Consider the following 17,498-nt stretch of genomic DNA (forward strand, 5'->3'; position numbering starts at 1 on the left):
GAAAACCCCAAAGTCTGAATTTTGAGGTCCCCTTTGCTCAGGGGGTATGGATTAATTAGCTGACTAGAGGGTGACACTTTGAGTCCAGAATATTGAACCTTTTCACAATATACTAATTTTAAGTTGCATTAAGGCAATTCCTTTTAATTTGCATTACTGAAATAAATGAACTTTTGCACGATATTCTAATTTTTCGAGTTTCACCTGTACATGAGATAATAATCTGTCACAGCTTCAATTGGTGTGTGTGAGGGAAAAGTACAATTTCAACACTTCTATCCTGTTTCCCTGAGATAAGCAGTACTAGTTTGGTGGCCGCTTATTATTATGAAGTCGGGAGGTTTCCCTATAGGGCTTGAAATATGTCAGAAAAAATACATACTTTAAAGGGATTCTGTCAGAACCTTTGACCGTGCTAAACTGCATGAACTGCATAAACAGGCATACCTTTTATGGAGCTATACTAATCAGACACGTGCAAGAGCAGAATCTGGAAACTTCATATTCTCACTACTCCTGATAAGAAAAGCTCCACAAAAGGAAGTTTATAGTGCTCTCCAGAGCCACTGCCTAGTGCTGTCAGCAGTTTAGCATAGTCAGAACTGCTGACAGCCTCCCTTTACATTTTACACAACAAAATATGTTTACAATTCAAGGAACTTTTGTTGGCTTTTAAAAATCGTGAACAGATGCTGTGAGCTCTGATACTCAATTCTTGCTTAATGGGCCATATTTCTGGCTTTATTTGTGCCAAAAAACTGGCGTACATGTATTGCTCCACATTTATTGTTTTAGACACTTATTTCAATTCATCTTACAAGGGGCGTGATCTGCCAAAATGAGGTGTGCAGCAGCCTGCAACAAAATTTTGGAGCATGATTCCCAAATAAAGTTAACCAACTAATAGTATAAACTTAAACTAGACAGTCTAAAGGAGCGTCAGATATATCATCCAGCATCAGCCACTGTAATAAAACTTTCTAAAAATTAGACAGGATCAGTAAATCTGCCCCAGTTTTAGCTTTTTTGCATAAACAACCAGTAAATTCTTACCAAACACCCTGACAGTTGCCTCTCCGATGCCTTTTGTACCTCCAGTGACAATGACAACTTTGTTGTTATAGCGCAGGCTTGGTTCTGGTCCACTAGAAGCCATGGTGCCTGTAACAGATGAAATGCACTAAAGTATTGTTTGAGCAGAGTTGTAGTCACGCTCCTATCAGCTGACCTGTGTAGAAACCAACAGGAAAGAAACTGGGCATGCTCCAGCTCCTAGGGCATGATGGGATGTGTAGTTTTATGCTGATATCAGTAAAGGAAGTACTGAACTGCAGACACAGTTTGTAGCTCATAGCAGACAAAACATTGTAAAGCTCAAGTAATTATATGTTATATGGTCACAGAGGGCATGAAGATCTAGCAGGTAAATGTAGGGAAAAAACACTGCTCACAATTGGCAAAGTTTCACCTAAAGAAGTAATTTCCTCCAGTGGATTGTGACATGATTCAAATGCAAAATGTTGGCTGCACAAATACCAAATTTTGTGGCAGCACCCAAGGGTGAAGAAGACTTTGGGAACAAAGAGAGGCTAATTAAAAGGGTTTTCCAAGAAAGTTATAAATCTTGGACAAGTCCTACAATAGCATAAAATAAAATATATGCAGCGCTGTTCTCGGCAGAGTTGGTCCTCCTGCCATTTGCTTATTTTCAAGTAGCAGTGGTGACATGCCAGCATATAGCATGTGACTGCTGCAGGCAATCGCTGCCCTCAACAGTCTAAGGCCTCATGCACACGACAGGTTTTTTTCACGGTCCGCAAAAACGGGGTCCGTGGGTCCGTGATCCGTGACCGTTTTTTCGTCCGTGGGTCTTCCTTGATTTTTGGAGGATCCACGGACATGAAAAAAAAGTCGTTTTGGTGTCCGCCTGGCCGTGCGGAGCCAAACGGATCCGTCCTGAATTACAATGCAAGTCAATGGGGACGGATCCGTTTGATGTTGACACAATATGGTGCCATTTCAAACGGATCCGTCCCCATTGACTTTCAATGTAAAGTCTGGAGTTCTTTTATACCATCGGATTGGAGTTTTCTCCAATCCGATGGTATATTTTAACTTGAAGCGTCCCCATCACCATGGGAACGCCTCTATGTTAGAATATACTGTCGGATATGAGCTACTTCGTGAACCTCAGATCCGACAGTATATTCTAACACAGAGGCGTTCCCATGGTGATGGGGACGCTTCAGGTTAGAATACACTACAAACTTTGTACAAGACTGCCCCCTGCTGCCTGGCAGCACCCGATCTCTTACTGGGGGATATGATAGCACAATTAACCCCTTTAGGTGCGGCACCTAAAGGGGTTAATTGTACTATCATATTCCCCTGTAAGAGATCAGGGCTGCCAGGCAGCAGGGGGCAGACCCCCCCCCCTCCCTAGTTTGAATATCGTTGGTGGCACAGTGTGCCCCCACCATCGCCCCCCCCCCTCCCTCCCTCTATTGTATTAAATCGTTGGTGGCACAGTGTGCCAACCACCATCGGCCCCCCTCCCTCCCTCTATTGTATTAAATCGTTAGGTGGCACAGTGTGCCAACCACCATCGCCCCCCCCCCCCTCCCTCTATAGCCAGTGGCGTCTCTAGCTTTCAAAATTTGGGGGGGCACACTGGGGGCCAGGACAAAAGTAGGGGGGCAGCTATAACAACGATACATTTACACAAGTACGCTTCGAAATGCTGCGATACCTAAAACCGCAACAGGGAAGAAAAGTCCAGCTGTCTGTGGATGACACTTTTATAGAGAGGGGGATCTGTGGATGACACTGCTACGGGGGGGGGGATCTGTGGATGCCACATACCGGGTATAGCATCTTATGCTATATGTGTCATCCACAGATCCACCCCATGACAGTGTCATCCCCATTTCCCCCTCCATAACAGTGTCATCCCCATTTCCCCCTCCATAACAGTGTCATCCACAGATCTCCCTCCCCGCCTCTCACAGGAGTGTATATTTGACATTTCTAAACCGTAATCCATATCCTGCAGTAACTTTAACTTTAAATCAGGATTCAGCAGCCGCTCATCTCTACTAGTACCTTAACCTTACACCACTCGGCTAGCTTCGGTAACAGGGCCAGGCTACAGCCTACAGGTACTGCCTGTTAGTTGTTATCGAGCGAGCGCTCATTTCTGCAGGTCAGAGGATACGGATTACAGTTTAGAAGAAATGTACACTCCTGTGAGCGGTCCAGACCAGTGGCGGATCCAGAGCCTGGTCTCGGGAGAGGCACTTCCAGATTATTTTCTGTCCGCCGCCACAGAACAAGGGTGCTTAAAGAACAGACTCCACAGTGTAGCGGTATACTGTATACTGTGTGGCACAGTGTATGGGTGCATTGTATATCGTGGGGCACAGTGTAGAGGTATACTGTATATTGTGTGGCACAGTGTAGAGGTATACTGTATATTGTGGGGCACAGTGTAGCTGTATACTGTGTGGCACAGTGTAGCGGTATACTGTATATCGTGGGGCACAGTGTAGAGGTATACTGTATATCGTGGGTCACAGTGTAGAGGTATACGGTATACTGTGTGGCATAGTGTAGAGGTATACTGTGTGGCACAGTGTAGAGGTATACTGTGTGGCACAGTGTAGAGGTATACTGTGTGGCACAGTGTATAGGTATACTGTGTGGCACAGTGTAGAGGTATACTGTGTGGCACAGTGTAGAGGTATATTGTGTGGCACAGTGTAGAGGTATACTGTGTGGCACAGTGTAGAGGTATACTGTGTGGCACAGTGTAGAGGTATACTGTGTGCCACAGTGTAGAGGTATACTGTGTGCCACAGTGTAGAGGTATACTGTGTGGCACAGTGTAGAGGTATACTGTGTGGCACAGCGTAGAGGTATACTGTGTGGCACAGTGTAGAGGTATACTGTATATTGTGTGGCACAGTGTAGAGGTATACTGTATATTGTGTGGCACAGTGTAGGCTATATGTGTATAACATAAACATATTTCACATGAACACTTACAGTTACTTGGCTTGGCCCTTGGGGATCTCGGACGCCACTTCCACACTTTGGTCGGGGGCTCGGCGGAGCTGATGTGTTTTATCCTAATGAAAAAGATTTCATAATAAGGATTTGGAGAAGGGGCAGAGGGACAGCAGAGCAGGGAGAGGCCGGTGCTGCTACTAGGGGGTCATACCATGGGGGAGTAATAAAGCCCACCATTATGCCCCCCAGTAGAAATAATTCTCCTTATAATGTGACAATGCAAAAAATACCCCCTTATGCCCCCAGTTGAGCTAATGTCCCCCATAATGTGGCAGTATAAAATACCCCTATATAGTGCCCCCAGTAAATGCCCCCATAGTGCTCCTCTCCCCCTTCCTCCTAGTGCCCCCCATAATGTACCAGTATAAAATGCCCCAGTAGATGCCCTCAGTGTCCCTCATAATTTTGCAAGTATAAATTACCCCTTCTTAGTGCCCCCGTAGATGACTCCATAGTACTCCTCTCCCCCCTTCCCCATAGTACCCACCATAATGTGTCCCAGTATAAAATGCTACTGTACAGAGCCCCCCATATAAAACACCCCTTCTTTGTGTTGCCTCAGTAGATGCCCCTATAGTGCCCACCAATAATGTGCCAGTAATAAGCCCCCCATTACGTGCCAGTAATAAGCCCCCCATTACGTGCCAGTAATAAGCCCCCCATCATGTGCCAGTAATAAGCCCCCCCATCATGTGCCGGTAATAAGCCCCCCATTACGTGTCAGTAATAAGCCCCCCATTACGTGCCAGTAATCATGTGCCATTATTAAGTCGCCCCCCATTACGTGTCAGTAATAAGCCCCCCATTACGTGCCAGTAATCATGTGCCATTATTAAGTCCCCCCATCATGTGCCATTATTAAGTCCCCCCCCCCATCATGTGCCATTATTAAGTCCCCCCCCATCATGTGGCATTATTAAGTCCCCCCCATCATGTGGCATTATTAAGTCCCCCCCCATCATGTGGCATTATTAAGTCCCCCCCCATCATGTGGCATTATTAAGTCCCCCCCATCATGTGGCATTATTAAGTCCCCCCCATCATGTGGCATTATTAAGTCCCCCCCATCATGTGGCATTATTAAGTCCCCCCAATCATGTGGCATTATTAAGTCCCCCCCATCATGTGGCATTATTAAGTCCCCCCCATCATGTGGCATTATTAAGTCCCCCCCATCATGTGGCATTATTAAGTCCCCCCCCCATCATGTGGCATTATTAAGTCCCCCCCCATCATGTGGCATTATTAAGTCCCCCCCATCATGTGGCATTATTAAGTCCCCCCCATCATGTGGCATTATTAAGTCCCCCCCATCATGTGGCATTATTAAGTCCCCCCCATCATGTGGCATTATTAAGTCCCCCCATCATGTGGCATTATTAAGTCCCCCCCATCATGTGGCATTATTAAGTCCCCCACCCCTTCAGTATCACTATTGTAAGAAAAAAAAAAAAAAAAAAAAAAAAAGAACACTTATACTTACCTCAGTGGCAGCGATGCGATGCAGGCCTCTTCTGGTCTGTGTCCCACGCTGTATGGCTCAGGCAGCGCGATGACGTCATCGCGCCGCCTGCGCCGGCCTCTGATATGCTGCCGGCCTAGTGCCGGCAGCCTATCAGAGCAAGGGGAAGGGACACGCCTCTCTCTCCCCTGCACCGCCGCTGGCACAGGCAGTAGTAAGGAGATGAGCGCAATGGAAGCGCTCATCTCCCTGTGCCCGGCGGCGGCTCACTTTGGGGGGGGGGGCGCATTTTAGTTGGGGGGGCACATGGGGGGGCCGAGCATGATGTAGGGGGGCCGTGGCCCCCTCTGGCCCCCCCCTGGCGACGCCACTGTCTATAGCAGTAACATTGGTGGCAGTGTGCGGTCTCAACAGTAGAAGATTCATACTTACCTGCTTGCTGCTGCGATGTCTGTGTCCGGCCGGGAGCTCCTCCTACTGGTAAGTGAAAGGTCTGTGCGGCGCATTGCTAAAGAACTGTCACTTACCAGTAGGAGGAGCTCCCGGCCGTTCTCCCAGCTCCCAGCCCTGATCTCTTACAGGGGAATATGATAGTACAATTAACCCCTTTAGGTGCCGCACCTGAAGGGGTTAATTGTGCTATCATATCCCCCTGTAAGAGATCGGGTGCTGCCAGGCAGCAGGGGGCAGTCTTGTACAAAGTTTGCAGTGTATTCTAACTAGAAGCGTCCCCATCACCATGGGAACGCTTCTGTGTTAGAATATACTGTCGGAAATGAGTTTTCACAAAGTGAAAACTTAGATCAGAAAAAGCTTTTATGCAGACGGATCTTCGGATCCGTCTGTATGAAAGCAACCTACGGCCACGGATCACGGACACGGATGCCAATCTTGTGTGCATCCGTGTTCTTTCACGGACCCATTGACTTGAATGGGTCCGTGAACCGTTGTCCGTCAAAAAAATAGGACAGGTCATATTTTTTTGACGGACAGGATACACGGATCACGGCCTCGGCTGCAAAACGGTGCATTTTCCGATTTTTCCACGGACCCATTGAAAGTCAATGGGTCCGCGAAAAAAAACGGAAAACGGCACAACGGCCACGGATGCACACAACGGTCGTGTGCATGAGGCCTAACGCTAAGGACAGCGATTATCTTAGTGATGATGTACTACCTATACCACAAGCAACACAAGAGCAAAACAAGTGGCTCAAGAACTGGTGTAGGAAGGAGGGGTTTGGGTTCCTGGAGAACTGGGCTGACTTCTCTGTCGGCTACAGGTTCTATCGTAGGGATGGGCTTTACCTCAATAGGGAAGGAGCAGCTGTGTTGGGGGGGAAAGATGGCTAGAAGGTTGGAGGAGTGTTTAAACTAGCGATGGTAATTTTACGTTATAGGAGGGGAAGATAGTGCAGATAGAGACCGGAAGCGAGGTAATGGAACTGGGGGAGGAATAGAAGGGGGGACAAGAACACTTCAGAAGGAAAGGTGTAGGGTAAAAAATATACATAAATCTCTCAATAGCATGTATACTAGTGCCATAAGCCTGACTAATAAAACTGGGGAACTGGAATTAGTGATGTGTGAGGAGAAGTATGACATAGTGGGAATAACTGAGACATGGCTGGATGATAGCTATGACTGGGCAGTTAATGTACAGGGTTACAGTCTGTTTAGAAAGAATCACCAAAACCGGGGAGGGGTCTGCCTTTATGTAAAGTCCTGTCTAAAGCCTACAGTCCGAGAAGATATAAGTGAGGGACATGAACATGTGGAGTCACTGTGGGTAGAAATACACGGAGGGGTATTGTATATCATTTACTATGAATATCAGACAACCAGACTCATCCAGTGTAGAGAGGGATAACCATATAGCCACTGTCACTGTAACCTGGCAATAACAAGACCACATCTACACTCTTTGCCAGGAACATATATTTTTTGAGGTAAGCTGCCCATTCACTCTCAAGCCCTGCCTAAAGAACCGTGTCCTACAGGATTAAACACTGGCTCAGCGAGTTTCTACGTGACACAATTCACCACGTGTCATAAGGAGCTTGTTACAATTATAATAGCCTGTGAGGAAAAATGCTCTGTACTGTTGTGTGCACAGGCTCCGGCGCTGTGATGTCCGCACGAGGCCAAACACACGCCGGGTAGATATCACAAAAGCTCTGCCTCCCGGGGGTGTGTGCCAGTGCAAGCACCCAATCAGAATTAAGGGCGTGTCGGAGGCTTGCGCCCTCTGACTCGGCGAGCGCACAGATGAGCAGTGTCACTCCCGGGAGGCAGAGCATGTGCACTTATGTAAGGGGAGCCCGAACCGCGGCGATATTCAAATGCCTAGTACTAATGTGGTTCTAAACAAAGGACCCGCCAGAGAAATATGATTGATCATATTATAGATCTCTAATGGCAGACAGATATCTGCATACTTATTATATTCAATCAAATAAAATATGCAGCAAACTGATCCTACCATTCAATTGGTGAGTGCATTGCCAGTTCAAACCCCCTGTGAATCAAAGAGCAACCACAAGGGGGAATTGCATTGTATGATAAACCAGTGTCACGGATGGTGTTGCAGAAAGCTGGAACTTATAAATAAACATCCGACTGGCTTGATCCCAAACTAAGGAGCATCTGGGGGAGCCCTATAAAACCCCTAGAGCTCTCCCTGACTGCTATGCCCATGCAAAGGTCTTTATGGTAGACGATTGCATGCCCACGTACCTAATACTATGTGACACCTGAAAACACTATAATATTGAGGGGACACGACCACTGGCTCCCTGCACTTAATATGGACGGAGTCAGGGTCACCTAGAATCCAGCCAGCAAGGAAAGACAAATAAAGAAAACAGACTTATCTGAGGAATCAGCAGAAGCAGCATCCAGCAGTGAACAAATCATCCAGGAAGAAGTATAAACCGCAAAGTGAGGCAGTATGGGAGGGAATATAAAGGGAGACAATTAGTGTAAATAGGTGACAGCTGGGAGAAGGAAAGGAGATGACAAAGTGAAACCAAAACAAAGAAAGTCATGCAAGAGGTAGCGAGGAACGTCTAACAGACCTTCTCACAGAACTGGCGGTGACAACCAGATGAATGTGTACATATACTGTACAATGTGGTAAAATGACAATAAGTGAGCAATATCCTCAAGTGATCTTCCAAGATGTAATAAACACTCCCTTACAGCACAAGATGGCATTGCTGCTTTTATGGGGGCATATGGACGGAGGTGACGGATGGAACATTGTACTGACATGATAAATACATAGTCATGTCACAAATAAGTACACCCATCATATATCTGTTGGACCACAATATCAACCATCCTATTGTGTCACTATATGAAATGGGCATATGAGATTGCCTCATTTAACCCTTTCGGGTGAACAGTCTGCAACTTAAAGATCCACATTGCTTTCTTCCAGAGCAGCGGTATATCAACGTCCCTGCCTCGGATGGATCTTCTAATATGTTTAATCCTCTGCACCTTCAGTACATCAGGATTGCCTTTGTGAACATCACACACGTGGCGTGCCACAGACGTGTCACATTGATTTAGAGTGTCCGAAAGATGTTTGCCAATTCTCCTCCTCAACTCACGTTTGATTTTACCTACGTAATAAGGTACACAACGCCCATTGATGTGCACCTGATAAAGGAATAAATGTTATATCTCTCTCTAGTAGTGTAGCTAGTGAAAGAGGCCCCTTTCATGATGTTACCGCATATTATACAGGAGCCACAAGGAAAAGTTCCCTTAAGCGTATTTTTGAGGCATGTTTCAGGCAAGCAGCATTTTGGTGTCTGCCTCCAAAGCAGAATGGAGACGGAACGGAGGCAAACCGATGCATTCTGAGCGGATCCTTTTCCATTCAGAATGCATTAGGGCAAAACTGATCCGTTTTGGACCGCTTGTGAGAGCCCTGAACGGATCTCACAAATGGAAAGCCAAAACGCCAGTGTGAAAGTAGCCTTACTGCAAGAGCAGTGAGACTATTGAACTCTCTGCCTGAGGTGGTGGTGATGGTGAGTTCACTAAAATAGTTCAAGAGGGGCCTGGATGAATTTCTGGAGTATAATAATATTACAGGTTATAGCTACTAGAGATAGGTCATTGATCCAGGGAGTTATTCAGATTGCAGTCGGGAAGGAATTTCTTCCCCTAAAGTGGGGAAAATAGTTTTTTTTGCCTTCCTCTGGATCAACTTGCAGGATAACAGGCCGAACTGGATGGACAAATGTATTTTTTTCAGCCTTATAAACTATGTTACTATGACTGTCTTGTTTAGCTCTGTTGTTCATATCTGAAGACTTGTTTGTATCTGGAAAACTACTTCCTTCCAGTAGACTTTTATTGAAACTCTGTACAAGTCTATGACAGACTAAAACTGCAACATTATTTCTGTTTAGCCTGTGCTTCTTCACTCCACACCTCCCACTAGAAGGTTCTAGTTCAGCTAGAAACTGTAAATCAGCAAAGCAGCTAGAGCCCCTAATTGTCTGCAGACAGGGACCAGTGTTTAGTAGAAGAGTCTCTGCTAGATTGCATGAGTGACCAGAAGAAGACACTGAGATGGGGATACTCAGCCACAGACCCTGGGCTACCAGCCCCTTGGCCAGGGTACCAGCCTTCTGAAAGAGAGAGAGAGAGAGGGGGGGGGGGGGGGGGGAAGCTAGCTCAGGCATTTCCTTAGCGCAGAACCTTCTTGTGCCAGAGAGGAGATTGAAGAAGCCAGCTCAGTGCCTTGCCTGTATTGTTTTGCACTTGAGATCCTTGAGTAAAGAAGCACACTGGTTTTCTGCAAACCATGAATTTCTAGACCTATTTCCTATTGGAGTGCACCATGCCTTACCATCCCCTCTGGAGATCAGCAACACGTGGTGACACCTTGACAATGTCTGGGGGCCCCAGCATAGCATTGGGATCAAAATCTGCTTTCATCACATCACATGTAGATGTAGTGCATGCTCTGATCATGATGCAGACACTGCTATACTTTACTATGTAGAAGTACAAAGAATCATGCTCATAACAGAATTGAAATAATATATAATAGCCACTATTGCTACGTCCACATATGCATTTATAAATTCGTCAGAAGAACAGCTGGTCAGAGTTGACCAGATCTGGCCCAGCCAGATAATGTTGTGCACGGCTGGACCCTATTGACTATAATAGGATCTGGCATGATTCGACTGGAGAAAAATTCATGCATGCACAACTTTTTGTCCGGCCAAAAGCTGGCCTTTCAATGGAAAGCAGCTGGTTCCCTACTGGATTCCATAATAGTCAATGAGGTTCCGGCTGTGCATAGTCATTATACATAACAATTTGATCGTTTTTTGATTTATTAAAGGGGTTATCCAAGTTCTAAAATGCCTTCCCATATGCCCGGGCCCCTCACAGAGGTTGTACTTACAGTGGTCCCCGGGACCCATGTTGCTTCTCATACCGGCACGGCCACTGCTGTATCTCCCTGTCACGCGGATGCAAAGATCCAGTGACGGGGGAATGGAGGCAGCCAATAGTGGGCTGCGACGGGAATGAGCCTTCCTAGCATCACCGACGATGCAAGGGAGGCTCGTCCCAGTTGCGGCCTGCTATTGGCTGCCCACCCTTGCGCCGGATGTTTTCACCCGCACGACGGGGAATTACAGTGGCAGCCGTGCCTTTATGAAAAGCGACGAGGAGGTTTCGGGGACAGAGGTAAGTACAACCTCTGTGAGGGGCCCGGGCTTTTGGAAGGGCATTATAGAACTTGGATAACCCCTTTAACTATAATCGTTTTGTCTATGTTACTAAAAATAATTGGTTGATACATTTCAGGTACACAATGCAATGGTTCTGGATCTCTAGTTTAATTTAATTAAAGGGAACCAGTCGCATGGAATATGCAGTTCAGCCTGCAGGTGACATGATAAAGAGCAGGAGTAGCTGAGCAGATTGGTATACAGCTTGTGGGAAATGATTCAGTATAACTAGTAGTTTATTCATGTAAACCTCAGCTCATTCTGGGCTTAGGAGTCTGATAGGCGGTCCTACTCAGTGATCAATGGCAATCTCTAAATGCACACTGATATAGTAAGGCTGTCAATCACTGAGTAGAACCGCCCACTGGACTCTTAAGACCAGGATGCGCAGATGTCATGCCCGACTCTGACTATGTGCGGAGGTCGGCCAGAATAGCAGCACGTCTTTAGTGTTTGTTTTGGAGTCGTGCTGGATCCGCCTCCCATCAGGTACACTGGGTGGGGTCATTAGTTTAAATGGCTCTCCATTCCAGTGCTCTGAGTGGGTTATAGTAATCAGTCTGGCCTAGGAAGCAAGCAAGGAAGGTTTTCTGTCCCAGCTCTGTTAAGATAAGTGTGGTTTCTGTTCTTGTTGTTTGCTGTTTTTGTTGTGTTGGTATCTTCTCTCCCATCCAGGTTCTGTGTGAGCAGGCTGCTCCTATTTCCCCTTTTCACCATCTCAGGGAAGTTAGGGTGTATTAGCCCAGGCACGAGGACACAGCATTCCTACCACCAAAGTCTGCCTGTGGGCCGAGCGGTGCAGGGAGAGAGGTCAGGGATTAGCTAGGAGGTGACCCTTCCCCTGCTTCTCACTCAGAGCCTGGTTGTTGGTTTTTTCTGTGAGTCTGAGTGCTTGTCCGCCGTGACATTATAACCCACCAAACTTTGTCATTACTCAGCGGTTTTGTGATGGCGTCAATTGAAGTGTTAGTTGACTGCATGCAGGGGATATCCCTAGAGGTTGCGGAGCTACGTGGTTCGGTCACACGGTGTCAGAATGCTCTGGCATCAGGTGCAGGTCAAATTTGTGTGGAGCCTAAAGTGGCTCTTCCTGATCGATTTTCAGGGGGTACGGATGACTTTATCAGTTTTAGAGAATCCTGCAAATTGTATTTTCGGCTGCGTCCATCGTCGTCGGGTGATGAGAGCCAGAGGATAGGAATAATCATTTCTCTGCTTAAAGGGGACGCGCAATCCTGGGCCTTTTCTCTGCCACCCGGTTCTCGGGCCCTCCGGTCGGTGGAGGAATTTTTTTAGGGCTCTGGGATTAATCTACGATGACCCAGATTGGGTCTCGATGGCAGAATCGAGGTTGCGTAATTTAGTTCAAGGTGAACATACTGCAGAGGCTTACTGTGTTGAGTTTAGGAGATGGGCTACGAAATCAGAGTGGAATGATCCTGCGTTACGTAGTCAGTTTTGTCAAGGGTTATCTGAGAGATTGAAGGATGCCCTTGCTTTTCATAAATACCCAGACTCTTTGGAGAATGCCATGTCTTTAGCAGTACGGTTAGATAGACGTATCAGAGAAAGGTGTAGGGCTCCCTCCGCGCAAGGGATCCCTTCTGCGAGTGGTTTCGTCTCTACTACCTCCCCGGGTGATGTTACAGGTAACTCTGGGATAGCGGAGGAACCCATGCAGCTGGGTCAGGTTTCTTGCCATTCTAATAGTAGAGACTTTAGAAAATTGCACAAACTGTGTTACTATTGTGGAAAGAGTGGTCATTTTATTTTTGCTTGTCCTTATGTTAAACCGCAGGTGGAAGTGAAAAAGAGAGAAAAAAAAACTTCCCTGTCACTTGGTAGCGTAAATGGTGTGGTGGAGCAGGCAGGTGTGCAAGCTCCCTGCAGTTCCCGTTTTCTCCTTCCAGCTGTGGTGGCGCTAGAGTCAAGAATTTTTTTTGTTGAAGTATTCCTTGATTGTGGTGCTGGGGTAAACCTAATTGACTCTCTTTTTCAAAATCTAGGACTAAGTACTTGCACTTTAGAGATGCACTTTAGAGAATGAGATTCGAGTTTTTGCAATTGATTCTTCCCCTCTTTCTCAAAGGAGTCTTACTCACATTGTTCATGGTATTCACTTAAGGGTGGGTGATGCACATGTTGAAATTATTTATTGTTTTGACATGAAGGATTTGCCAGCTCCTATAGTTTTGGGGTTGCCATGGTTGATTAAACATAACCCAATTATAGATTGGCAAGCGAGACAAATCCTTGGTTGGAGTGAATTTTTTTTCCGGATAATTGTCTTGGCACATCTATCTCTGGGGTGTCCACTACGATTTTACCTCAGTATCTCTCAGATTTTGCGGATGTCTTTTCGGAGGGTGGGGCTCAGGAATTACCCCCTCATCGAGACTATGATTGTCCAGTTAATCTCATTCCTGGGGATAAATTGCCAAAATCTCGGCTTTACAACCTTTCTCTTTCTTTCAAATCTTTGTTTATTGAGGCAGGACAAGTAGTACAGGGTATACATTCCAGTTTGTGTATACACAACACAGCAATAGAATATCATAAAGGCAGTGTTACATCCCTGTTCATCATATGCCTGATACATCTGGACAGGCTATAAGCGTATTAGTTAAACAATTAAACAATAAAGTAAACATAAGGCTTTACAACCTTTCTCAACCCGAAAGAGAGGTCATGCAAAAGTATATCGCCGAGAGTTTGGCAAAAGGTCATATTAGGCCATCTAAGTCTCCGGTGGCAGTAGGCTTGCTCTTTGTAAAGAAAAAGGATGGATCGCTGAGACCGTGTTTGGATTTCCGGGAATTGAACTGTATTACGGTCCGGGATCCATATCCCCTGCCTTTGATTTCTGACCTTTTTGATCAGATTGTGGGAGCCAAGGTGTTCTCCAAGTTGGATTTGAGGGGGGCCTACAACCTGATCAGGATCAAGGAGGGGGATGAGTGGGAAACGGCCTTCAATACGCACGAGGGTCATTTTGAGAATCTGGTTATGCCTTTTGGGTTGACTAATGCACCAGCAGTATTTCAGCGATTCGTCAATGATCTTTTTCATCACCTGGTGGGGAGGTTCGTGGTGGTTTATTTGGATGACATTTTAATTTATTCTCCTGATCTGAAGACCCATCAGGATCATGTGAGACAGGTTTTGACGATCCTTCGGGAGAATAAATTATATGTTAAATTGGAGAAATGTTTATTTTCAGTGCAGGAGCTTTTGTTCTTGGGATATCTGCTTTCTGACTCTGGTTTTCGTATGGACCCCGAAAAGGTCCGGGCGGTTCTGGAATGGGACCGACCAGAGAATCAGAAAGCTTTGATGCGGTTCTTGGGGTTTACTGATTATTATAGGAAATTTATTTCAAACTATTCCACCACTGTAAGACCTTTCACTGATATGACTAAGAAGGGCGCTGACGTCTCTGTCTGGTTGGATGAGGCATTGCAGGCCTTTTCGGCTATTAAGGAGTGTTTTGCTTCTGCTCCCATTCTGGTGCAGCCCGATGTGTCTCAGCCATTCATCGTGGAGGTTGATGCATCTGAAGTGGGGTTTGGAGCGGTACTGTCGCAGGGTTCATGTCCTGGCAAATGGGTCCCGTGTGCTTTTTTTCTCCAAGAAGCTCTCGGTCGCCGAGAGGAATTATGATGTTGGAGATAGAGAGTTACTGGCTATCAAGTTGGCCTTTGAGGAATGGCGTCACTGGTTGGAGGGGGCGTCTCACCCCGTTACGGTATATACAGACCATAAGAATTTGGCTTACTTGCAGTCTGCCAAGCATCTGAACCCTAGACAGGCCAGATGGTCACTGTTTTTTACCAGGTTCAATTTTGTGGTTACCTTTCGCCCAGGGGTTAAGAACGTCAAGGCAAATGCCTTGTCTCGCAGCTTTCCTGGGGGAGGTGATTCAGAGGATCCTGCTCCGATTTTGGCGGATGGGGTGGTTGTCTCCGCTCTGTACCCCGAATTGGAGATGGAGGTGTTGGGAGCCCAGGAGGGGGCTCCTGGTTCTTGTCCCCCAGGGAGGTTGTTTGTTCCTGAGGGCCTGCGATACAAGGTATTTAAGGAACATCACGATAATGTCCTTGCTGGGCATCCTGGTGGTAAGTCGACCTTTGATCTTGTGTCCCGGAGGTTCTGGTGGCCCGGGTTACGTAAGAGCATTGAGGATTACGTGGCAGCTTGTGAAACCTGTGCTAGGTCAACGGTTGCTCATACTCGACCGGCTGGTTCACTTCTTCCATTGTCTATTCCGTCTCGTCCCTGGATGCATTTGTCTATGGACTTTATTACGGATCTACCGAGTTCCTCCGGGAGAACAGTGATTTTGGTGGTAGTTGACCCTTTCAGTAAAATGGCTCACTTTATATCTTTATCTAGTCTGCCTAACTCCAAGACCCTTGCGCAGATTTTTGTGGATAATATTGTGAAATTCCATGGTATTCCTTCGGATGTGGTCTCCGATAGGGGCACGCAGTTTGTCTCCAGGTTTTGAAGGGCGTTCTGCTCTTGGCTTGGCATTCAACTTTCATTCTCTTCGGCTTTTCATCCGCAGTCGAATAGACAGACAGAGCGTACTAATCAAAACCTGGAGACCTACTTGAGGTGCTTTGTGGCTGAGAATCAGAAGGACTGGTCCTCATTCTTGTCTCTAGCAGAATTTGTTTTGAATAACCGTAGGCAGGAGTCCATGGGTAAGTCGCCGTTTTTCGGCGCATACAGCTTTTATCCTCAGTTTGGTACCTTTTCTGGGACTGGTTCCTCTGGGATGCCAGAGGAGGAGAGATTTTCTTCTGCCTTGTCTTCCATCTGGCGGAAGATCCAAGGGAATTTGGAGAAGATGGGTGAGAGGTATAAGTGAATGGCTGACAAGAGACGTGTGACTGGTCCGGACCTGTGTGTGGGTGATCTGGTATGGTTGTCCACTAAAAATATTAAGTTGAGAGTGCCATCTTGGAAACTGGGTCCAAGATTCATCGGTCCGTACAAAATATCTGCAGTGATCAACCCAGTAGCGTTTCGGCTGGATCTTCCGCAAACTTGGAGGATTCATGACGTGTTCCACAGATCTTTACTGAAAAAATACGTGAAACCGGTTGAACCATCACCATTGCCTCCTCCTCCTGTTCTGGTCGATGGAAATTTGGAGTTCGAGATCTCCAGGGTCTGGTACACTGGAGGGGATACAGCCCTGAGGAGAGGATGTGGGTTCCTGCACGGGATGTCAGTGCCAGCCGACTGGTGAGGGCTTTTCATAGATCCCATCCGGATAAGGTTGGTCCGGGGTGTCCGGAGGTCACCCGTAGAAGGAGGGGTACTGTCATGCCCGGCTCTGACTATGTGCGGAGGTCGGCCAGAATAGCAGCACGTCTTGAGTGTTTGTTTTGGAGTCTTGCTGGATCCGCCTCCCATCAGGTGCACTGGGTGGGATCATTAGTTTAAATGGCTCTCAATTCCAGTGCTCTGAGTGGGTTATAGTAATCAGTCTGGCCTAGGAAGCAAGCAAGGAAGGTTTTCTGTCCCAGCTCTGTTAAGATAAGTGTGGTTTCTGTTCTTGTTTTGCTGTTTTTGTTGTGTTGGTATCTTCTCTCCCATCCAGGTTCTGTGCGAGCAGGCTGCTCCTATTTCCCCTTTTCACCATCTCAGGGAAGTTAGGGTGTATTAGCCCAGGCACGAGGACACAGCATTGCTACCACCGAGGTCTGCCTGTGGGCTGAGCAGTGCTGGGAGAGAGGTCAGGGATTAGCTAGGAGGTGACCCTTCCCCTGCTTCTCACTCAGAGCCTGGTTGTTGGTTTTACTGTGTGGCTGAGTGCTTGTCCACCGTGATAGCAGAAGTTTAAATGAAAAAAATCAAGTTATACTGAATTTTGTTGCCACAAATATATACATCAATGTGCTCAGCTACTCCTGCTCTATAATATGCTGGCCACAAATTATACTTTTTTCAACGTTAATGAGTTCCTTTAAACAGGAATAGAATTTATTGTATGATATTCATGAAGACCCACAATCATTTTGAAGTCTGACTGCTACTTATTATTTCTGAAGACTCATACAACAACCTAGAGTTGTTCACTGCCATGCTCCATATTTCCCAACAGATTATTGTTGGAGGACATAGCTCAAAGTTAGCACTGTAATTTCCAGAAGTTTACCTGCTTTCAGGTCATCATAAAACTCCAATAT

General features: G+C 46.5%; 1 protein-coding gene across 1 annotated transcript in view; it reads right to left on the bottom strand.

Moving 5' to 3' along the window:
• HSD17B14 (hydroxysteroid 17-beta dehydrogenase 14) overlaps positions 1–1,227 on the bottom strand; it is a 63,056-nt gene extending 61,829 nt beyond the window's left edge. Inside the window, exon 1 of the mRNA XM_044281533.1 lies at positions 1,054–1,227. Coding sequence (XP_044137468.1) covers positions 1,054–1,156 — 103 coding nt within the window. The 5' untranslated portion in view covers positions 1,157–1,227. The remainder of the gene's footprint in view (positions 1–1,053) is intronic.
• Between the last annotated feature and the right edge of the window lie 16,271 nt (positions 1,228–17,498).

This window comes from Bufo gargarizans, chromosome 2 (genome assembly GCF_014858855.1).
Source record: "Bufo gargarizans isolate SCDJY-AF-19 chromosome 2, ASM1485885v1, whole genome shotgun sequence".
Lineage (NCBI taxonomy): Eukaryota > Metazoa > Chordata > Amphibia > Anura > Bufonidae > Bufo > Bufo gargarizans.